Below are 23,729 nucleotides of genomic sequence, written 5' to 3'. Positions count from 1 at the left end.
ATGCGAATATACCTTAGTAACAAGACTCCGTAATGGTTAGTATTTTCATGAAACGATTCGAATAGAACGTCAGTTAGAAAAGGAGAACGATTTTCATTACGCGTTTACATATATCGCGTAGGAATAATGAAATGAAACAAAAGAATTTCCAAATAAAAATGCAAATGCAAATAACTTGCAATTCGCTTACCGTATCGTAATTTATTTGATTCGACAAAACAAAATGTATAAATTGTATTCCTCAATTTCGCGATATATTATCGACTTTTCAAATTACATTATATTTATTATATCGACGAGAGTCGTCTCTTTGTCGTAAAAAATCGATCTTATCGTTGGATCGGAAGAGATAATCGTAGTGCCCGATCGATCGATCATTGCTTTTCACTTCGCTCTCGTGTAAACGGATAATAAAAAAAGACGGAAAGAAAACTGAACGAAAGCAAGCACGCGACAGGTTGGTGCGTCACTCTATTATCCTGACTAAGGAGAAAGGTAAATAAGGAGGACGATGCTTGTGTTTCGTTAGTGTCTCGGAAGCGGACGAGAAGAACGAAGCCCCCTCTGTCTCTCTCTCTCTCTCTCTCGTGTCCAATGCGAAACAAAAACATGCGACGGACAAAAAGTTCAGCTCGATATACACACGGTGGGGGAAATAGACGATAGATATTACGTTCTAAAGGACGAATAAGGTAGGCGTTTAATCCTTCGCTGTTTTATTCATTCTCTTACCGTCCCTCGTGCGATAAGCTCTTTCCGAAAGATTTCAAATATTAATAAGTTCTCTTCCGAACGGATCTTGGACAAAATCTTGTTGAAAAGCGACGAATGACACCCGGTAGCGTTTGTTTCAACGCACGTAGGATATATAACCGAGCGCAATGTCGATCACGACCAGACACTCAAATATCACAAAAGTGATTCTCTTGGAAGATTTTAGCGATTATTTTTATCCAGTACGTAAAGAATTAATACTTTTAATCTCGCAAAAAAGAGAGAGAGAGGGTAAGTGGGGGGATTTCGCAACATTTTTAATTTGCTCGTAAAATCGCTCTCATCGTCGTCAAAGGTTTATTAAGGAGGATCGTCTAGCGGCTCGGACGATCGACGGGTGCGACGGAAGGGCGAGAGTTTTTCTCTCGGAAATCAGCGAGCCGCGCGTAAAACTCGCGAACTAACTCCAGATGAAAATCCTCTTACGATCGTTTATCCCGATGGAAATAATCTCTTCCTCTTCTCCGATGGGAGCTACCTACGGCGACGTGGACCTTCGTGGTATTCAAAAATACAGGATTTACATACTTAAATGTAAAATAGGGTAAGAATTATCGAACTACTTGAAAAATGTATGCTAATACCGTCGATTATCCGAACCGACTTTGAAAAAGACTTAGGTTTCGTTAAACGTAATTGCCAAGTTAAATTCGCCTCGAGGTTAGATTCGATGAGAGTAAAAGCGATTTTTAACTCTTTTCTCGCTCCCGTTATTATCCCCGACGTTATATTCGAAGAAGTTTACGTTCTATTTCTCCTGTCTATCGCAGAAACGCGCGGAGATTATCGGTTTTACGAAATCGTAGGCGCGTGTTTTCGGAACGTCATTCTTCGTTCGTCCCGTCGACACTTTTTCATTTATAATACGCGAGCGATCGCATATATACGTATGGTGGTGGCCAATGCACGAAATATTTTCCCTATAGGAACGTTTTAAGAGAAACATAAAATAACGATAAGCGGCCAAACGTGTATCCGATCTGCTACCATTTATCATACGAGATTTACAAACGAAAGCTTATCCGTTTTTCTTTTTTTTTTTTTCTTTTTTTTGGATTTGAGAGCCGACGTATAAAGCGAATTTTTACGTTTAAATACGTATCTATGTGGCGTGCACACGTACGCGAAAAGCTACAACGAAATAAGGCGGACTAGCGGCGATCCCTTTAATATCTCGCTTTACATTTTTACAATGGTGGAAAAATAATCTTCCCATTGGCTACAAAGGAAAATGAAATATAATCTCCGCGAAACTTTAGCGGAAAGAACTAGCGTACTTAACCAACACACCAACCTAACGCGTCGACTTTCTAGGAAGATTAAGAATGGTCACATATTATTATTACGTGGATCGATGTACGAGGCGAAATACGGACGTATAAACGCGACTTTTTAAAATTCCTCGTAGAGCGCACCCTCCTGAAACAAGTAAGTACTTGCTCGTAGCGTTGTAGATCCGTAGGACAACGGATGGGAACGGAAGGATAACGTGTAGGCTTTAAATTGATAAATCGCGATGTCGTCCGGTCAGGGTTGCGATGCGGTTTGTCGTTAGGCAGCCGTTGATAGAGTTACTACGATCGCGTTCGCGCTAATGATCAATTACGTTCGTACGCATCGATTTGTCATTACTACCGATCTGTTTTGCGGATTGCGCGGCGTGTTTAGCACAGCCGGTCGTTACAAACAACGTCTCTGAAACCATCGCGACTATCCACGAAGCCTATTTTGCACGATCCCGACAAAACGACCATTAAATCGTCGGCGTTTAGTCGAATCGAGCCATCGGCCGTTCCGTTCGCGTTGATCGATTACGAAAGGATCCTTCGTCCGTCGCTCGTGGAAAAGCAAATTCGTCGCTAGTTCGACCAAATTTCGTTATCGACGAAAACTCCCCTTCGAAGATATTTCTTTTTTTCTCCATCGACTCTTCGACAAATTCGATGATTACGTTCGTCGAACAAGGACGCTTCGTTCGAACGCTTTTGTCGATATTTTTCAATTCAGCGATTTTTCGTATCTTCGCGCGCAACGTTCTTCGCTCTCGCGGTGCAAAGTGCTCTTATAATTACTAAGAATACGAATTAGCGGGGCAGACCTGCGGAAATCGAAATAACAATTTCGAGTTAAAAGATTTAATAGCTTGGCTGCAATTTGCCAAGTAGAACGACAGCGTAGGGGTTTATAACGAGTGAAAATTAATTGCAGTTTTTGATGCTCGCGTGTGTCTTTCGAGTGGGAAGGAACGAATGGGTGCGGATAAAATCGAGAGAGAGAGAGAGAGAGAAGCAGTCTTCCAAACTACTTTGCGTGCCGTTGTGTTTCTTTTCCACTTACGCCTACGCGTCGAATATTATATTTGTAGGTCGTGACATACGGAGGCGACGACTAATGTAGTACGATAATGGTAAATTTTGCTTGGCAGGTCCCGAAAACGAGGGTACGGGGTAATAATCCAAAGCTCATGCGAAAACTCTCTTTCCATCCCGTTGCACGCTCGTGAATTCGCAAATTTAATATACTCCCGCCGCGTATTTACTTAGCCGTCCTCCGTCGAGTATTTTACTTGGACGCGAATCGCTCTTGGGACTGCGTTTGGCGTTGTTACCTTCGAGAGAGAAACCAAGAGAATCCTGAGAGACTAAAGCACGAAATTGTGTACCATTTCTCTTTATCTTTCCTCTCTCTCTCTCTCTGTCGCACGCGCTTTCTATCTATCTCTAGTTCTTATCAAAATATTGCAACGCACGGTACGATAATGTAATCGATTTTATTCACGCGGAACAAATCGAAAAAATGGAGGAAACTGCGAAACACTCATCCTACGGTACTGCGTCGAGCTTTAACGTATCCTGAAGGTACGAGGTACAAATACGCGCGATGGTCGATCGAACATCGGCACAGAGAAAAAGAGAGGGAGAATACAGCGTCAAAAATCGTAGAACGTTGGGAAATAAATCGGACGGAGTTGGTCGAAGCGAACCAAAAGCGCTGGCGCTGGCTTCCGGACGAACGATTTTATTTGCATTTCGGTTCTCGATCGTTGGGACATACTACTGTTTCTCTTTCTCTCTTTCCTCCTCCTCCTCCTCCTCCCTTTCACTCGCTTGCTCTAATCGCCAAAATAATTTGCTTCGTAACACTCCCACGGCGTTAAGCCTAGCGTATTTAATTATCTACCTCGTCACGCGATACGCATATATATGCCGATGATAAAGCGTACCTACGGTGAATGGCCTTTCCTAGCGCTGTCGTGTTCTCTTTTAATCTTTTTATCTTTGTCTTTCTCTCTCTCTCTCTCTCTCTCTCTCTCTCTCTCTCTCTCTCTCTCTCTCTCGACCGTTCTATCTCCATTTCTATCGCCGTTCCCTTTCGACGACCGGCAAACTCGAAAATCCCAAAGTGTTGTCACAAACCAGTGCGTGAAATAAAATGACATTTTATCGTCGAGCCATTAATAAAATCCGTTAAGCATGGGCCCATTGTTTTCACGAACAAATCCTATTTATTGAGCTTGTCGGACGAATCTTGAAAAACTCTGCTATGGCTGCCGATTCGTAGAGACTCGATCGTTATACCTATATATATATATATCTCGCTCGCTCGCTCGCTCGCACGCTTGGAAGAGTAATTTCGCAGAAGCATGTGTTGGCGATACACACGAGCGAGAGGGGTGAGCGCGTCGACGAAATCGTGCGAAACTAGCCAAACACGGTGCCGTTTTAGGAGCGCATGTTCGCGTAAGTGCCCCGAACGACAATGGCGCGATTTAGAGTTTGCACAGGCCGCTGCCCCGTACCTATCGTTTGCCCGTGTCCCTGACTCCCATCCTCTCCTCTTCTATTTCTATCTCCCTCTCCCTCACCCTCGCTTCACTCCTCTTCCTCTTACTCCGTCTCTAATGAAGCAGTCTCGCAATCGCGAGTCTTCGCTTTCCCGATTAACTCTCTGCGATGCGATTGTGCTTTTGCGAATATCTAGGGAATAGCAGTTCGAAGCAACCGTTTAAAATAAAAATGATAAAACTGAAAGAAATTTTGCTTCAATGATATCAGCGCGCATGTATCTCTAATGGACGTACTTTTCGCGAAATGACTTTACTGAAATTTAGAGAATACGGATCGATTCCAGAGGAAGAAAATAGACAGTTAACCGTTTCTCGTACTGCATACGTGTAAAATACGCGCGCGCGATGTGTAGATAGTGGCATTGCGAATGGCAGCGACGACTCTATGAATATTCCTGTATATATTCGTACGTGGTCACGCTACATATAAAGAAAGAAAAATAGAAAGAGAGAAGAGATAGTTGCGCGTTCGCGAGAGCGAGAGAGAGAGAGAAGTTGGTTGTAAATTTCCCGCTTGCAACTGAATAAGTAAAAGCTATCTCTAGCCGGATCAAATTTTTCTCCCGGTTTATACGATCTCGTTCCGAAGGAAAAATACCGACGGTTTCTTTCGCTTTTTTATCATTCCACAAAATTTTAACAAACAGGTATATCTACTTATTTCTGAGAGAGTCGCGTCTGAAATACGATTGACCCGAACCACTAGTTACTCGGGTCTATCCTTTCTTTCGGGATCGAATCGAATTTAGAAAAGGAAAAGTCCGAGCGAACGCACAAGCAACTTTTTCATCCGTCCTGATCTCTGGACGATAAGGGTCTTCCAAAGAATGTGGACGGAGCGGAAAGTCGTTATCTTTCTCGTGCCTTAATAATATTTTACGGGACTCTACCGATGGCGAGGGAGAAAGAGGGGAAAGAGCGAGTAAATAAAAGGACTCGTCGACGGGAGAGGACCGGTCGAGCTTTCGACGTTGAAGTGCCTTTCGAAAAAGCTCTCGTCCGTTGGCAAGGCTTTTCGAGAGGAAGAGAAAGAGAGAAAGATGGAAGGACAAGCTGCCGTGGATAAACCGGGCAACGGGACAACCAACAAGACGGACTTGGAGGGGTTAGGGCAAAGGGAAGCAGGCTGCTACCAAGCTGGCACCTAACAAGTGACAATTACCGGCGCTAACGAGCACCAGGATTCGTGGTGTATAACATCCGCTCGGCTTCGCGTTCGAGCTCTCGCTAGCCCGTCCAACCGGCTCTCCTCGAGCCCTTTGCGTCTTTCCTATTTTCACCGCTATCCTTGCTCTCGTTGGTCGCTTCCCGTCGAGTGTCTCGTCGTCTATCGAACGTTCGACCAACCTACGACCGAGAACGCCTTCTCGTCTCATTTTCTTTTTTCTCTTCTCTCCTCTTTTCCCCCATTCTTTCTTCTTTCCCTTCCTCATCAATCTCTTACGCTCACGTCATAATCTTCGCATGGAATCATTTTTAAAGAGAATTAGCTAGAGGGTAATTTTAGATATCGCAAAGGTGTATATACGTTTGATCTAAGATTGGATTACGCTATCCTAAATTACGCTTTCGGGGAATCACTCGAACGAAGGCGTCTACTCTCCTTTCCTCCCCCTTCCCATTTCTTCCCTTTCACGAATCCTCCTCGTTATCGCGATTCATGCAAATTTCTACATTTTCGTCACCCGTTTCTGTCTCTGTCTTCTCGAGCGACACCGGAGTATTCGCTTTCGTAGGAGGAAGAGCCCCTTTAGAAATTCAACGAGAATTACCTACCGGGCGTATTTGTGCCGGGCGACATGAATTCGGAACACGATTCGTTCTCGCGCAATGAAATGTATCTACCTACTGTTGCGCTCGATAAGAAAGAAGAATAATACGCGTGATCGATAGGAAGCGGAGTAGTTTAGCTCGGATCGATCGAAGGTGTCGAGAGGATTAATCGACGATAGAGAGCTGTTCGAAATTTCCGAAAATTATCGGATGCCGCGAGTGTAGGCGCCCGATGGAATATGAAATCGCGAGATGGTGAGAATACACTTCGCCGCGAGGAACAATGGCTCGTTTGGGGTCGCGTAGCTATGCGTACCTATGACGCATGGCCCAATATCCTTGGTACACGACGGTACGGGCGTACGGCTCTGGCCTCACCCACACCCTCGTCCTCTCACCCCTGCCGCTTTCTCCTCTTCTCCTCTTCTCGTCTATCGCGAAGCCAGACAAGGCCTGCCCGTTTACGTTCCTCTCGCAGAAATTCTCATCGTGCTAGCGACCCTAGTGCTCGGACCTCGACGCCGAGCGCGGACCCGATCAAAGTTGCGCGACGACGATCGTCGCACGTGTATGAGCCCAAGGGCTACTCGATATACCCCGCTTGCCCTCGAAAAAACCTTTTCTCCTTTTTCTTTTCCGCCTCGCTTCTATTCGATTCTTCCATTTCGAGAGTCTCTCTGTGTGTATCGCCCGTGACGGATCTAATGTGCGAAAGAATAAATCGTTTGCTTTAGAATAACCTGGACGGTATATAATCTATATATAGATATAACTGTCGGAACGCGTTGGAAAAAGACGCTGGATAACGAATGGGACGTGGCTGGAAATTAGACGCTTATAGAGCTTTCACAACATCTGATTTGTCTGTACGAGACGTACCAAAGTTCTACGTCGTTCACGGATTATGATTTATTGGCTTCTCGCGCGACGTAGATTTATCGCTCGGTCTTTTCTCCTTAATCTTTCTTACTTATCGAGAAGGTCGCAGTAGTATCTCGAAATTCAAAAGATCTTTGTAGGGTCGGCTCTAGATCTGACCGTACCGTAGGGTTATATACCACTTTGCAGCTACGGTTTCTCAACGTTCGACGATCGCGTCGATGAGTCCTCCTCGGGGCCAAAGGATCGACTTGAGTAAACGTTCCTTGCAACAGCCCCTCTTTCGCTATATTCGTAACGACTCCGACTGAAAGATAATAGCCGACGTTTCGTGGAAATAAGAGACAAAAGCCAGCTATTATTTGCTTGTCGTTAATTGGAAAAAAAAGAAAAAAAAAAAAGAGAGAGAGAGAAAACAGTTGTCTGTGCACCGGTAACTGCGATTGGTATATTTGTAAGCCGCATGAAAAGAAGAGGACCGAGAAAAAAATTTCTCGTGATATTAAATCTCCATGGTAGTGCGTGCGGGGATCTCTCTCGAAAAGAAATCTACATGAAAGGGAGGAAAATTCCTCTCGAGCGTTGCTTTCTCTTAACGGAATCCCTCTGAAAAAGGTTTTCTCTTCCCCTTTCATTATTTTCTATCGAGATACCAGTGCATATATATCTCTACGTGTACGTGGACGTAGGCACGTATCGGTCCGGCGAACGAAAACGATTTAATCCCAACAGAAACACTTTTTCGAGCCGCAACGAGCCGTCGTTACGACGAATGGTTCGCGGCTACGATTTTCAAAAAACATTCCGCCGATCGTTTATCAGTCGCTACTGAAAGAGTATAAAAAGAAAAGCATCGTTGTAGGTACGTATCGTGTACCGCACGCGACCGATTTTCCGACCGATAGTCGCTATCTGTATGATTCGTTCTACGGCATCGAGGAAGAATGGAAGAGCACGTTTGTGCCTGGCGGTTTTGGTGGATCGAGATGCGCGAGAGGGGTATAAAAGGATCAAGATAGTTCGATCCATCGCGATGAATCACAAACGAAGGGATGAAAAACTCGATAAAGAGCTTTCGGTGTCGCGCATCTTTGGTGCGCCGACAATTAGCGTGGATTGCCGGGCTTGGAATGCGGTCTGTGGAAAGGGCCATGGATATATACGTGTACTATTATATAGAGTACGTAGGAGGAAGAGAAGGACTACCGGCGAAGGGTAAGGGACGGTCGTAGATTCTGCTTCGCTCTCGTACGTCCCCACGTATTTACGCGAGTGCGTCTGTGTTCGTGTTCTACGTCTATGTAAGCGCGAGGGTGGGTGCTGTTGGTGGTGGCGGCGGTGATGGTTTACCGTACGGTCGTACATCATCGGCCGAGTTTGCGCCGATTTAACCGCCCCATCCGCAACTGCGACATACCGTCGGCTATGCGACCGACTATGCGAGCGACTATGCGAACGATCGCGCGAGCCAGCCGAGCTACTACTACGTTCTATCTCGAATCGCCCTCGGCCAAGTTCCTCCGACCAATAGCTCTCTTATTATTTACATTAGAACGCGACTAAAGTGGAACTCTATCGAAAGGAACTCACCGTCTGACCCTTTCTTTGTCTTCGAAACTGATATTTTTCGCTTAAGAAATAGATATCCGTATGTAATATTTGTACGATATCGATGGTATAGCGGTTTCTTATATATCTGTCTATATTCGCGTATGCAAGCAAGATATAACTTTCAAAACGAAACGAAAGAAGTAGGAAAATATATCGAAATCTTGGTTTACTTTATCGATCCAGCTGTTAACAAGTAGTCATAACTATCGAGGCTCGATCGATCTAGCTCGCTCGCTCGCTCGCTCGCTCGATCGACTCGTCAAGCGCGAGGTGTGTTTATTTTAAAGACGAGAGAACGGTATGTACAAGGAAAATTGTAATTATCGTATCTAATTATTTCTACCGAATGTTTCAAGAGTATAACGAGAAAAGAATGGTGGACGAGAATAGGGACGAGATCGAGAAGAAGCTAAGAAAAGAGAGAAAAAAAAATTATAAGAATTTCCGGTACAATCGTTTCAATGAGATAGAGATCTCTCTGGCTCGACGGTACTCCCCCGATACATCGAATTTTTGTACGTAGCAAAAGCTACGCCGGAGGGATATGAGATTGGATGGATGGAACTATTTCTCAAAGGCATCCTTCGGGATTTCGTCCTTCTTACGAGGCAGTTCCGTACGCTCGAGTGCACCTTCGTGTCCAGAAAGTATCTGAATATTCTGATATTTCGAGCCGATCTTGCGCGCAACGGTAAGAGAGTGCGCGGTGTGACAGTAGGAAGGAGAAGAAGAAGAAAATGCCGAAGGGAGAAACGCAAGGCGATCCTTTGATCCGTTCCTTCGGCAATTTACTGGCTAACTTGGTTCTTTCTCTTTCCATGTGTCTCAGAAACGAAAGAGTATGAAGAATTTTACTACGTTTCTTGCGTTTGTTTGTCTCTCTCCGTTTCTCGTTTTCGCTCTCTCGTCCCTTTGGTTCCGTTGGTACTTTTCATTCTCTCTCTCTCTCTCTCTCTCTCTCTCTGTCTCTCCGTAGCGAAAGATCACTCGATCCTTAAACGTGATCCATATTGGATCGTTACTCATCTGCCTCTCCCCCTACCTCTCTCTTTCTCTCTCTCTTTCTGTCATTAGATTTATATTTTTATATTTGGATAAAAGGAAAACGCGGAAAGGGATGTAAAAGTATAACGTGGCTTGACAAATCCGCGGCTCGATTCAATTTGCCTATGAAGGATTGCATTTTCGGAGGGGAAAAAAATAAAAGTAAAAAAAAATATTGCCATACCTCGCGTCTGTCTCCGACGGCTAGACAAATTGACGTTCGACGCGATGACGAAGTATTTTCGGTAAAAACTCAAGGGAGCAAGAGAGAGGGGAAGCTATTTCGCCTCGGGATAAAAGTGCTGTGTTCATTAAAAAGAACGAGACAGAGGGACAGAGAGGGAGAGAGAGAGAGAGAGAGAACGATGCACAAGGCAAGGAAGGGACAAAGAGGAAAGAATAATCGGATCGTTAACGGGAGTGGAATGACCGGTTGATCGTGCGAATTTGCAAGAATCGCAGGATTCTCTTCTCTCTTTGTTTCTCTCGCTGTATCGTTGTTGCTGCTGTTGCTACTTTTCAATAGGATGCTGTCAAAGGCATCGTTCGGACAACTAGACGAAACGCTTTTCACAAAATTCCTAATAAAGCGAAAGCGTGAGATACATGCGGATCAGTATTCTACGTGCTACGACCGATTGTTTCCTATCAATGCCGATGAACGCGTTCTTATCGGACGTTCTCAATTTGTTTGATCAAACGTTATTCGCAAGCTTTTCTATCGAATTCTCTCTGTTTTCGCTTTTACAAGTAAAGATATCAGCTTTCATTTGACCTCTCTCTCTTTCGAGAAAAAGGAAAGAGGGAGGAGAGCGGCGTTGCAGAGGGGTCGATACGAAAGGACGAGCGTGCTTTTCATCGAATGCGAGAGAGTCGAGGCGAGATTAGGAGGTAAGCAGCTATCGTTGATTTCGGCAAAGTGTTTGCAGGTGTACGAGCGTCGAGTAGCCGTGTGTGTGTGTGTGAGAAAGAGAGCTTTTTACGTGGGGCTCGAAAGCGAAGTACGTTTACGAACTTATGGCACGACGTGCAACAGCGGTACAGACAGCATTATCGTCGCCGTATGTAGTCCGAGCACGCGTCCCTACCTGCCAGAAGTCAATTTCCTCTATCTCGAGAAAACTCTCGCCCCCTCCTCTTCTCTCTCTTCTTCTCCTCCTCTCGTAGCACGATTGTCCTACTGGCAAATGTGTCACTCGGTAAAAACTCCGTGCTTCCGATGATTTCGACATTTCTGCTTTTAAAAGTCGATTTTCACAAACTCGAGAAAAAACGATTGATATCGTAGATATCGTCGGACGAAAGGGATTCGAGATCGTTGCATCGTGAAACTCAATCGGAACATTAAAGGGTCTTCTGATCGGCCAAGCGAAAATCTTGTTTCCCTCGAAGGACACGATCGGAAGAGAGCTTCGAAACGCGTTTGATTTATCGCGCGAATCCCTCGCATAATTCTCTATAAGGGAATGGCCGTATAGAGGGCGTCGAGAGACGGCGAAGGAGCCAAGGGAGGAAGTGTCGAGCAAGAAGGAAGAGGGTTTCACGTCCGTATATACGCTGGAGGAGTTCTAATAATCTAATACGGCACGATCTAGCCGCAATTTCATGCATTCTCGGGCACACACACGGCGTGGTCGAACGATGCGATCGAGACGCCACGCATTCTTAGCATGTCCCCTTACGTGTATGTACGTCCTCTTGTGCGCGAGTATGCGCGCTTGTGTGTGTGTGTGTGTGTGTGTGTGTGTGTGTGTGTGTGTGTGTGTGAGAAAGAAAACTCGATATCACGATAAGACGTCTCGGCGATCATCGTCGCTAAAATTCACACCGAGGACAATTTTCATGCTCATATAGACACCTGCTCTCGCCTCGTCATCCCGCGTTTTCTTTCTTTCTACAAAATCGATTCCGAGTTTTTCTATTATCTCAAATACGGCGACGCGATGAGCATAACATTGCACTCCGTTATTAAGCGACGTATTAAAAATTGATCGGAGCTAGTCGAGAAACGTGTATTGCTACGTTCTTCGAAACAAGATTTATTAGAACCCATCGATTTCCTCCGTTCGATAAAGAGAAGATCGTTTCCGAACGGTGATAGAAACGGTATTACTACGTTTTATCGTAAATCTTACATTTGCCGCGATCGTTTGTTTTAGCATCGATAATTCGAACAGTTATATACCGTAGCATTCATCGCATCCTTCACGCGGAAACTATCTATCTTATAATCTTTCCCTCTTTCGTTCTTCCATCCATCTATCGTCGAACCTATTTCTACGTTTCGTTCGATAGACGCGATATGGAATACGTCCAACGATCACGCGTAATACGAGAAACCGAGTCGCGTTTTTTCCTTCCGATTTAGCGCTCGCGTGCACGTTAAAAGCTGGTATATACGTATTTTACGTGCGTTTGTATATCGACACACACACGCGCCGTAGCAGAGGGCAAGAGCACCTTGCGTATTCTATTCCGACGATCTACACTCGATCCGCACGCGACGATTTTCGACGATCACGAGGGGTTTCACAATTACTTTTGATCGTACCTCGGTGAAATAGGGTTTAAGGGCTTCTTACCTTTCTCGGATATTTTTCTACGAGGACGTTGCCATATTCCTCACTTCGGGCGAAGTAAAAACCCATAAAAAAACCCAATAAAAAGACTTGAACAAATTTAGAGAATGTTGAGTTAATAAAAGGGGATATTTGGGATTTGAATTTTTAAATCATAATTAACTCTACCGGCGAACGTAACGGTACAGGAAACGAAATAAATCATGTATTTTAGTGTTTTACGATGAAAACGTTTTTCGTATTCCGTAGAAATGTTATATTTTTCTTGAAATAAAAAAAATCTAGTCCGATTATGGTACGATAGCGGTGATAATAATTAATAATTACCGTTCTTCTCTTTCTCATCTCTTTTGTCAAGGATAAATACGAAACATAATCTTTGATGATTACCAGAAGGATCCAAAGGAATAAACGTAAGGGGCGGGAAGACAGAGATGGGAAAAAAGAGGGTCAAAGTTGGCTACTCTAGCGGTAATCGCGAGAAGGGTCTCGCGATGACGCAAGCCCTTTTCCAACTCGGATTAATTAGACGCGATAGGTCGAGTAGGTAGCTAAAGTCGTTGCCGACTCGGTTACTCCTCGCTACGGTCAATTTCTTACTTTCCTCTTGCGGATCATAGAATGAAAGAGAGAGAAAGAGAGAAAGAGAAGGAAGGAAGGAAAGAGAGAATGCGCTAGTCTCCTAAGTTTCTAGAGACGCTTCACGGAAAACTCGCGTGGAACCAATTTGATAATATCGTTGCTGTCGTCTTTCGTGGTTGTACCTCTTAGAGAACTGTGAAAAGAGAAGGAGGAAGAAGATAGAGAGAAAAATGAAAGGAAAAAGGAACGCCTCGGGAAGTTCCGGAGACAATAGAGTTATGTATATATCTCTCTAGGAGACGCATCCATGTACATGGTAGAGAAAGAAGACTCGCTACAAATGCGAACGCCATTGTCCTTCACCTCTACCTTCCGTCCTTCCTTCCTTCCTTCCTTCCTTCCTTCATTCGTTTCTTCCTTCCTTTTCCTTTCGTCCTGCACACCAGAGATAAGGATAGAAGACGTTGTGAGAAATGAAGAAACTCTCTTTCCAACGTGGCTCTCTTATATGTACGAGACAGAACGGTTAGAGAGGGATTCGATGCAGTTCGACGCTCGAAGGTTTTCTTCCTCTTCGTCCTCTTTCGACCGACCGTACCTATCGAAGAAATTTCATCCGTATTCGAGGAACGTGTCTTTCGATTTCTCGAATATGATCGAGAGAACATTTTTAACGGGACGGGAAGAAAAGAAGCAAGTCGCCTTTTCGCAGTCAATGCTCGCGGTATTTCGAAGGTTCCTTCGAACGCTCCTACATGAAAATTCTCCGAGAACGAGACATTTAGTAGACATTTTTAAGAGATAGGAATTGTTCGTCGATAGATCAAAAAAGAGAGAGAAGAAGAAGAAGAAGAGAAGAGAAGAGAAGAGAAGAGAAGAGAAGAGAAGAGAAGAGAAGAGAAGAGAAGAGAAGAGAAGAGAAAAGAAAAAGAGAAAAATCGGACAGACATAACGTTGCCGAACGTAATAATATGAAAAGGAGAATTGAAATGACAGTTTAAATTGATAGCACGATCGTTGGCAGTGATCGAGGTACCGGGTATAGTCAGACACAGGGTTTGACACTCCGGATCTTCCATATTCAATAGCCGTACGTGCAAAAGGAAACACGTCTATAACGAATAAATTCGAAATAGCAGTAGGAAGAAGGAAAAGGTTGAATCTTTCGTGGATCGGGACTCGAAGGAAGAAGGATGCGAGAGTACGTTTCTCTACGTAGATGCGGAAGGGCCCCGAAGCTTCGTCTCCGACGCGGTAATTCGATGGCTTCTGTTTCGCGACTAATTACGCCCTTGAGAGCTATCCGATCACCCCCGTACGGCGCACGGACGCTCGTTATCGTGTTTCGTGACACGTAGACGTATAAATTCCGAAGTAAGCTATATCGTATATTATTACGCTAGTAGTACGCGGTCTCCTCCTAGACGAGCTTCGTTCAGGTTGTAGAACCGCGGAGGAATCGAAACGTATGTAATACATAGATATATACATTTACTATATTGCATTACACACATACGCGCGCGCGCGCGGTAGCGTATATACGGACGTATACAGATACATACGTATGGATATTTGAAAGCAAAGTCGTTCCCGAGGGTGACGCCTTTGGTATAGTAAAGGCTTGGAAGGAGAATGGAGAGGACGAAAGGGAGAAGAGGGAAGGACAGTTTATCTCCGGCACCATAAACGTGCTAGATATTATGGATAGTGGACTGAGTTACGGGCCAATATTTCTTCGTAATTATTCTACGTTCCTCGGTAGTAGATAGCATCGGGGATAACGGCTATACGGCTTGTACGAGTCGACTCGCGCGCGAGCGATCCCCTTCTCTTCTTCTGCTCCTTTGCTAACTTCCTCTTCTCCCTCCTCCTAGAATTTACCTTCCAATTTTTTTATTACCCCGATGAGACAGACTTTCGAACGCGATATTGGACTTCTTTTTTCATGGCTTCGATCCAAAGGATTTATTGCCGGCATTTATATCCTCGCACCGAAATGAACGATATGAGCTCCTTTCACCCCGTCTCCCTCTTCTCCCCTCCGCTCTTTCTCTCTTTTTTGCTCGAACGAAGTAGACTTTATCGTTTCGATCAAAGTTCATTTCGATTCGAGCTCGTATCGATGATTTTTTTCAAATAACAAGTGGCAATTACCTATAGTAAAAAAATTTCAAGACGCGGGATAAAAAAGAGATGAAAGTTTTTGACGAATGGAAGGGAAGTGAAAGACAAAAAATAAAGGGAAATAAAAAATAGGGGGAAAAAAAAAAACCTTTTGATATTTAACGAAATATCTGTAGATGGTAGATACGCGAGGTGATTCAACGAACGAGCATTGAATTCGTTATGATCGCGGTCGATTAAAAATGAGCGAGCATCGAGCCGGTGAATCGACATTTTTGCAGCGCGCGAAAGCGCTCCTTGTTCAGCGCGCTTACGAGTGGCGCTAGCTGTTACTAGTAGCGCTTGCGAGGTGCTATTCTAAGCGTACGTGAAACCGATTTAATAGAAATGGCTTTTTACATAACGAGATTTTCATGTACGCCAGGAAGCGCGCTAGGTCGTGCTTTGACCCGTTTTTATCGCGCGAGTACCCGTCTCTCTATGTGTGTGAGCGCGCGGGGGTGGGTATGTAGGTATTATCGATGTTCGTCGTCGCTTCGCTCGCAAGATCGATGGTGTTTTATCGAGGAGCGAGACGTTGGCTGACCGCGGCTTATGCCGCGTCGAAGCGAGTAAATAAGCGTGCGGATGACGGCGATACTCGACAGAGGAAATCGAAAAACGAAGAGACGAACCAACGAGAAGAAAGCTGCGAAAGCCGTGCGAAACTTATTTCCTTAGCGAGGCGTTCGAGACGCCGTAAAAGAGAGAATCCTACGCTCTTCCTTTTTCTCTTCTGATCCATCCCCATCCATCCAATCCATCCATATATTATATATGTATTTTCGATCGTTCGATCCAACAGATCCGTCATTTTCAAAAAGAGTTTTTTTATTGTTACCCGTCCATTTTCTTTCAGCTTTATCTTACCGTCATTTTTTTCTTCTTTGTCTCTTCCTCTCTCTCTCCTTTCATTCATATCATAAATCGACCGAAAGTAAAAAAAAAGTCCCTCGAGCACTTCTTTACTTTTAAGACAATGCTTTTCAAAGAGAAGCCTGATCCAAGAACTATTCGTTCCATTGTATATTTATATTCTTTGAATTCGCACAATACAAAGCGAGTTATGTAACTTTTGGCGGATGTTTTGATAACATTATGCGAGATACCAACAGCAAAATTGAAGGAACTATTTTCTAACTGGTATAATTTAGTTCCCTTATCAAAAGTACCGAGGCCAATTTATGAGAAATTACGTGAATATTTTATACAAAGTTATGTACCCGTATTTTCTCTTTTTATTCGAGATAATTTTTATTATTACGTTGTTCGTATCCGTTATACATCATATATGGAAAGGCGGTGATATCTGGAAAAAATTATTTTCATACGCGTAAAAAAAATATCTTCTTTTTTCCTTCTTTTTTCTTCTTTTCGATATATTAATTAAAATGCAGATACGAGAGTGAAAAGAGGAGAAAAATTTCGCGATTTCAATGAACTCGCAAACGCAGACGTGTCGACCCCTTCCGCGATCGTTTTCACTGGCCGTAGGGCAAAAGGAAAGGTATACTACTCGAGTATTGGAAGGAGAAGGTAATGGAAACGATCGATGGCAAAAGTTGCGCGTAATTGTTCGAAAATGTTTTCCCTTTCTTCTTCGTTCGGTCGCGTACCGTGGAACGTAAAGAGAGAGGGTGGGTGGATGGAGGTGTACCGGGAGACGCACGAGAAAGTTAATTCCTCGTTATTTCGCTACCCCTGGCAACGATTAACGAGAAAAGAGGTGGAGAGCGGATGATGCCTTTTCGTGCGAAAATCCTTGGAACGCCGGCGATTAGTCGAAGAAAAGCCCCTTCGGGCTAAGGATTAATTTTGGAAGTTCGACTCTCGTTTCCGAAGCAAGACAATTATGTCGAGATCCGAACGATGATAATGATCCAATCCAATTTTGGAATTGCTCTCTTTCTAGGGGTTTTACTTGTCCCGATAAAAAAAAAGGAAATGAAAAATAAAAAAATGGGCGACGTGTCGCAAGAGCAAATTTTAATCAGAATGTTTTCGTTTCAGAATGGTCCGGATGATCGGCGACGAATTCTTGACGAAGGAACGGGACCGAAAATACTACGCCGACCATTATACGTGCTGTCCACCGCCTCTCTTCATCATTCTCATCACCCTCGTGGAGGTGAGTGGGTAGAAGCGAGTAGAGTAATCCGTAGTCTGTAACGAGCGTTCCATGCTGTACAGAGGCTAGAGCACCGTGTTTATATAGACGGACTGCTCTTTGATCTTGGACCGTGCACGCGCGAGCCTTGATTAGTAAAATTTTAACGAGACTAATTTATACACGGATGGACCACCGTCTCGCCTACGCGTCCACGAATTCACGTAGTGCCGTCAACGTGGCTGCTTTGAAGGTTGTAGACCTTCGTCTATACGCGAAAAGAAGACCTGACATTAGGTACTTGCTTTTTCTTTCTTTCTTTTTTTTTTTACCCTACCTTTTTTATACCCTTCTGTTCGTTTATTTATTTACTTTTATATTCGCGCACTGTATTATTTTCGCTTATAAATTATTATGCGAGACGTAAGAGTTAAAATCCAGCTTTTCTTTTTTTTCTTTTCTTTTCTTTTTTTTTTAAATTGGCAAACGACGAAGGTTTCAACGGTCGGACCCTATCGGAGCGCTCACAATCGGCAAAAGAACGTCGTTGGTATACCGTATCAATTTACCAATTAATGGAGATTTCGTTCTTCCTATTATTTGGTTGAACTTTTTTTTCCCTTTGCTCGGAAGGGAAGAACTTCTCCGAGCGAACCAATTAGCAGATTGTCGTTCGAGCGTGCAACGTGTTAACGTTCCAGTCACGATCGATCCGAACGCGAATACGGATATTCGAGGTTTGGAATGCCAAAGGAAAAAAACTGGCTTTGGGATTGGAATCTAGATGCACCTGGAGGAAGAAAGGAGAAACGACGACTAAGACGACCGGAAGAACGTTGACCGGTAGTAATTAAATTCGAGATTTAATATTGATGAACGAGCGTGTATATTCGACGCAAATATCTTGCGCGTTTACTTTCGAAAGCGCTCTCTACCTTTTTCTTCGATCTTCTTTTCTCGGTTTTATATTACCTCCGTTTCGTATTACGCGTTCGAGGAAAAAGTTGCTGTAAATATACGTTTAGTCGTATTATTATAAAATGCGAAGGGAAAGTAGTAAAAGGTTATATTTCATCTATTCTAAGAAACAGATATACCGAACAGTAACGCAGCCACGTTAACAAATCTGCTAATAGCGCCGAGAATATTTGCCTCGGTGGTAACGCGAATACGTAGCAGGAAGACGACTACGTGTACATAGGTGTCCTAGCTCGCACACGTACTCTGTAGAATATATTGTTTATACGATAACTAGCGCTGTCCGCTTCTCGAGTATCCCTTGCCACCATATTTCGCGGCAATGAGCGGCGGCAAACTTTTATCTCGACCGAGGGCTGATGTATCGTTTCTCGCGCGCACCGTTTTCCAACGAGCGTGTGGGTCGAAGGTGCCACGGTGCCTTTCGCTCGTCCTTTTCCTTTCTTCCTTTTCGTGCCAACGCGAACAACGGAGAGAAAGAAGGAGAGACGAACGAGTTGGAAGGACTCTCGCTCAAGGGTATACATATCGGTAAAGGGAGAAAGCCGGTAATCTTTCGTGCGGAACAGACCTTTATTTCTGGCTGTCGCATATTTTCTTTCTGTCGGCCGGTGTTCGCTGGTAACAGAGGGCAAGAGAGAGAGAGAGTCTCTTTTGCTCGTTTCGAGAATCGATAATCTTGATCCTACTTCTTTCTAGCCGTCCTATCTCTATCTTTCTCTTACCCGCCTTTTCTTCTATCTTTTCTACTTCAATTTTTCTTTCCTTTCTTCCTGCATCTTTTTCTCTTTCTCTCTGTTTACATCGTATCGATATCGTAGCGAATACACGGTTATCTAAACAACCGTGAGGCTTTATCGATCGATACATATTCCTCTTCCTCTTTCCTCCCATCTTCATCCACCTTCCGCTTCCGCGCTCTACAACTCGTTCCTCACCGTCGGCGTAGTTTACATCGTCTCGTCGTACGTTGAACGTTAGCCTCGAGGCTACGTCCACGTGACGATGTTCTACTTTATTCATCCACATTTTTTCGATTTCTTTTCCTTTCCTTTTTATTTTTCTTTTTTTTTTTTCATTTTCGCTCACTTTGAAAAATTTTCTCGAATTGATACGGCGGCGATGAAACAATTATTCGAGGAAAATTTTATCTGGAACGATCGAATCGGTTGTTATCAGTTGTTCTCGTTTCTTTACCACGGCTCGAAGAGCGTCGATCATTAATCCTTTAGAAGGTCAAAGAGTCCTTTGAATTCGCTCTTTCTATTCTAAAGCTTGAAACGAACTTCGCTCAAAGGTATAAAGTTCTTCGATAGATAGAAATCAAGCGAGGACAGACGGATTTCTGGTTTGTAGCGAAAGGACGACCTTGAGATAAGGATGCCGGATATTACGTAGGGACGGAACCAACCGTTCCCATCTCTCTTCCTCCTTCCCTATCGCTAGTTCTCTGCTCCCTTTCCGAAGCAAGCTGCGACCCTATCTATACTCCGACCTCCCTTGCTCCTCCCCTCCTCTCTCCCTCTCTCTTTGCCACCCTCGACAACCCCTTCACCGTCATCCGACTACTCCCCGACTAAACTAACCTCGTTACAGAGGAACGATATTACAGGAGCGAACGTCGTAGTCGCGCTTAACTGCAAACCGTTGGAAGGACGGATATTAAGGGCTCGTTTACCGTTGCGAGAAAAATATGGCTTTACCTAGTGGAAAAAGCTTCGGCTGGTCGGGCGATTAGAAATTTGCTCGATCGGCGTTAATCGATAAGAGAAAAGGAAATGCGATCGAAATCGTTCCCCCTTCCGCCTCTCTAACAATATACTTTAGTTTTTATGCGTGTAGTGTTTTCGACGAAAAGTTAAAAGAAGGATCGAAGATACTTAACTACGTGGAAAACGTTATATATAGAGAGTCACGCGCGGCAGAAGCGTTTGTCGTGATCTCCTTGACGCCGTAGGGTCTATGGAAATCCACGACAATCCCTCGCGGACACGTCTATTCCATTGTCCCTGTGATGTTCCATGGGATCCGAACGTATAGATTCGCTAACAAAAGAAGGGCAACAAGAGAGAGGGACGAAAAAGATAAAACGAGTCTCTCCCCATCGACAGGAACTAAATTATATCAGTAATACTAATTTATTCGATAGGTAACATCGAAGAAAAGCTAATCAAGAGGGTCGTTAAGATATTTGTTCGCGAAGAAAAATCGCAAAGAGTCTTTTGAATCTCTTAATAAGATTATAAAGAAATAACATCGCGAAAAAATATCGCGAAAGGAGCATTCGTAGAAGGAGAAATTCATTTGGCAGGTTGAACGTAGTTATACAAATATTCATTTAATCCATGGCAGCACAGCCTATTAGGAGAAAAGTCAATAACAGCTAGACGAGTATTACAATATTACTCTTAAAGTTCTCTTCGCTTTCTAAATACAAAGGCCGCAGAGGTAGTAATTAAGTATTCTTAAAGTTTGAACACTTTCTATGAAGCTTTGAATATTTCTTTCTCTTTCTCTTTTATTCCTTTTAACAACGAGTTAACCCAATTCGATTTTAAATGCGCATCGTCGCGTTCTAGCCTCGGAACAGTTGCTCCGAGGAAACGGACTTGTTCCTTCGAGGAGCTCGACGTTGCTCGTTTAATCCATCGAAGAATAATCGAAATTGGCGAAGCAGGAAGAATCCGCAACGCGTTCTACAACCCCGTTATGTCCGTGAAAATAGTAATTTCGCCGTGCTCTCGGCCGTGGCCACGGGAGAGATAATATTTTACTCAAAACTTCTTTTTTCTACTCCGTTAGGGAAAAGTCGTTACTTCGAAAGTAGCATACTGCCACCGATTGTAACAAACAAATCGCAGTAAATTTTCACGGTCTAAAAGTACCATTAACGATGATAAAAAGTACGTATTATTCTACACCCCCCTCCCTTTCTCTTTTTCTCTCAATCTTTTTCGCGAGCAAGAGTCGCGATGCCAGAACGTGCACGGTTTTTTTCTCTCCTGCAACTGCAACTTTATAATTTACTACGACGGGGTAATAACTGTAACGAGAGTGGAAAGAAGTAGGAGGTGAGAGAGGAAAAGGGAAACAGAACAATATACGGTAAAGAAAACGGTATACTTTGTTCCTAGCGATTCGAGTTATTACGGAGACGAGGAAAGAAATGCAGGTTGATGCACGATCGGCCTTGTTCCGCTAAGAGCGCATTTTTTCTAGCGAAACAATTATTATTCCGCGATAGTGCGTGTTTTACGTAGGAATAGTACGCGCGTATGCGTATCGTGGATACGCGTCTCGTCGTTTGTGCATAATCCGTGACCGTGCACTCGCCGTGTCGTCGTAGTCCGTAGATAGGAATTTGACTGGAAGCGTGTCGAGTATAGAGGTCTCGTTCGACGCAACGCGAAGATCGGATCCTCCTATCCGTTACCTATACGGATCGTTTGCCTCTTTTCCCTCTTTTCTTGCGTCCGGCTCTCCCTCCTTCCCCCTACTCCTCTTCTCTCTTTCTCGTCGCGCTTTCTTAACTTCTTCGTATCAGAAAATCTACTAGGACGGTACGGTTCGTTCTAGGAGTCTCTCTTCTTATTCGGATCGTCATAACATGGAAATTGAAAAAAAAAGCGTAAAGCGCGATATCGCGAATAGCCTATAATACGATATTCGTGATAATAGATCATTACGTATTCGCAATTCTGAGGATTAATTTCGAACACCTCTAACTAAGCTGACTTTACACAAATCCGTACGCCAGTAATACCACGCGTTACGTAAAGCAAACTTTCCCGCGTGTTCTCTCGAGTCAATGAAATCTCAAAGGAGCTTCCCGAGTTCTCTCTATCCTTCCTTACTGTGTACGCCCATCCAGTACCTACGTTGAGAATTTACGAGAAATTTTAGAACACCGAAAACGGCTCTGGAAACTATCTTCATATCTTTCTCTCTCTCGGTTCTCCGTGCGTAGAAGTTAATGATGCCAAGAATACGTGCGCTTAGAAAATAGTGAAAAAAAGAAAAATTCCTGTTTGCCTTCATTTCTTGTTTCATTCTCGGTAGAAGAAATCGTGCGTATATGTCATTAACGAAGCGAAAAATAGTGTCTAACATCGATCCTTCTTTTTTCTTTCCATCGATAAGAGAAGTCAAATCGAAGCAAAGCAACGTGTTTAAAGGTATCCCTAAAATTGGTTAACCTCGATTATAGAACTAGGAACGTACTAGCGTGCCTTTGGCGAGGCGGAAGTTTCGTGATAGTGGCAAAGAGGCGCGCGTTTACTTTTGACAGTTCCACTCCCCGCGGCGCATCTTTAGTCTCGAGGCGGACGGTGCGCTCTGCGTGTTACCGTCGGTTCGCATACCTGCGTCTCTCTTCTCTCTCTCCCTGCCTTGAAAGCGTGCAAAGGGAAGTGTGGCAACATACGGTGGCGAGGGACGTTGACAGTGACTGAGAAGCTGCTGGAGGAGGTATAGGAAGGGACTGGTTGCATCGTGAACGACGGCTTTGCAACCGTACGTATGCATCCACCCACATGCCCGCGCGCATACTTACACAAATGCACACACAGGCGAACGGAGACGGAGTATACGCAAGCCTATGCGTAATGCTCGTAGGACGGCACCCTCGTCGTTTATGTGTCGCAGCCACTTGAATAAACATCAATTTGATATCGTTGGATATTGTGTCATCCGCGTGCATTCGCCTCTGACGCTGCACAACGCTCATAAATACAAAGGGGCGTGCGCCTGTCTACACCTGTGCTCGCTTTACTCTCTCTCTCTCTCGCTCTCTCTATCTCTATCTATCTCTCTCTCGCATACACGCACACGCGCGCATACACACTTATCACCATAATGACAACAACGACAAGGATGGACACACGCGCCTGCGTTTCCATGCTCGAACGAGCCAGGACCGTGAGAGAGTCGTCCGTTGTACTAAGAGAGCTTCGGCGGCCATTCTCTCGTCCTCCGGTGCTTTCAAGTTTGTTCCGAAACTTAATTAGTCGCGTAAATCCTGCGTCGTAACGACCGTTCTTTATTTATAATCGACCGATGTTTCGCTCGTAGGAAAGAAAACGTCAAATCGAGAATAACTTTGTATCGCGACGGAGGTGGTTGGTTGTAACGAAGCGACGTAAGAATCAATATTGGAAATCTCGGTCGAAATCTTAATAGATATGAAAATTTGGGTTGTCGCGCGCGTGCGCGTGCGTCAACGTCTCGCCCTTAGGTTGCGCGCTAGCGTTTCCTCGCCTTTCCTCGCCTCGCGAGCCACTTGAATAAACATCAATTTGACGAGGCGCGATATGCACCGGTACAATGGGACGAGCTCTCGTGATTGTGCGGCTATGTTTGTTCTCTTTCTCTCTCTCTCGCTCGCTCGCTCGCT

At 44.3% G+C, this 23,729-nt stretch overlaps 1 protein-coding gene across 1 annotated transcript in view; it reads left to right on the top strand.

The window, feature by feature from the left end:
- Nucleotides 1-23,729, top strand: part of LOC127061541 (protein rhomboid) — a 232,769-nt gene that overhangs the window by 149,638 nt on the left and 59,402 nt on the right. Inside the window, exon 6 of the mRNA XM_050988563.1 lies at nt 17,263-17,380. Within this exon, the coding sequence (XP_050844520.1) occupies nt 17,263-17,380 (118 nt within the window). The remainder of the gene's footprint in view (nt 1-17,262; nt 17,381-23,729) is intronic.

This window comes from Vespula vulgaris, chromosome 2 (genome assembly GCF_905475345.1).
Source record: "Vespula vulgaris chromosome 2, iyVesVulg1.1, whole genome shotgun sequence".
NCBI lineage: Eukaryota > Metazoa > Arthropoda > Insecta > Hymenoptera > Vespidae > Vespula > Vespula vulgaris.
Note: the sequence above shows the minus strand (reverse complement) of the source record. Positions and strands in the feature narration are given on the sequence as shown.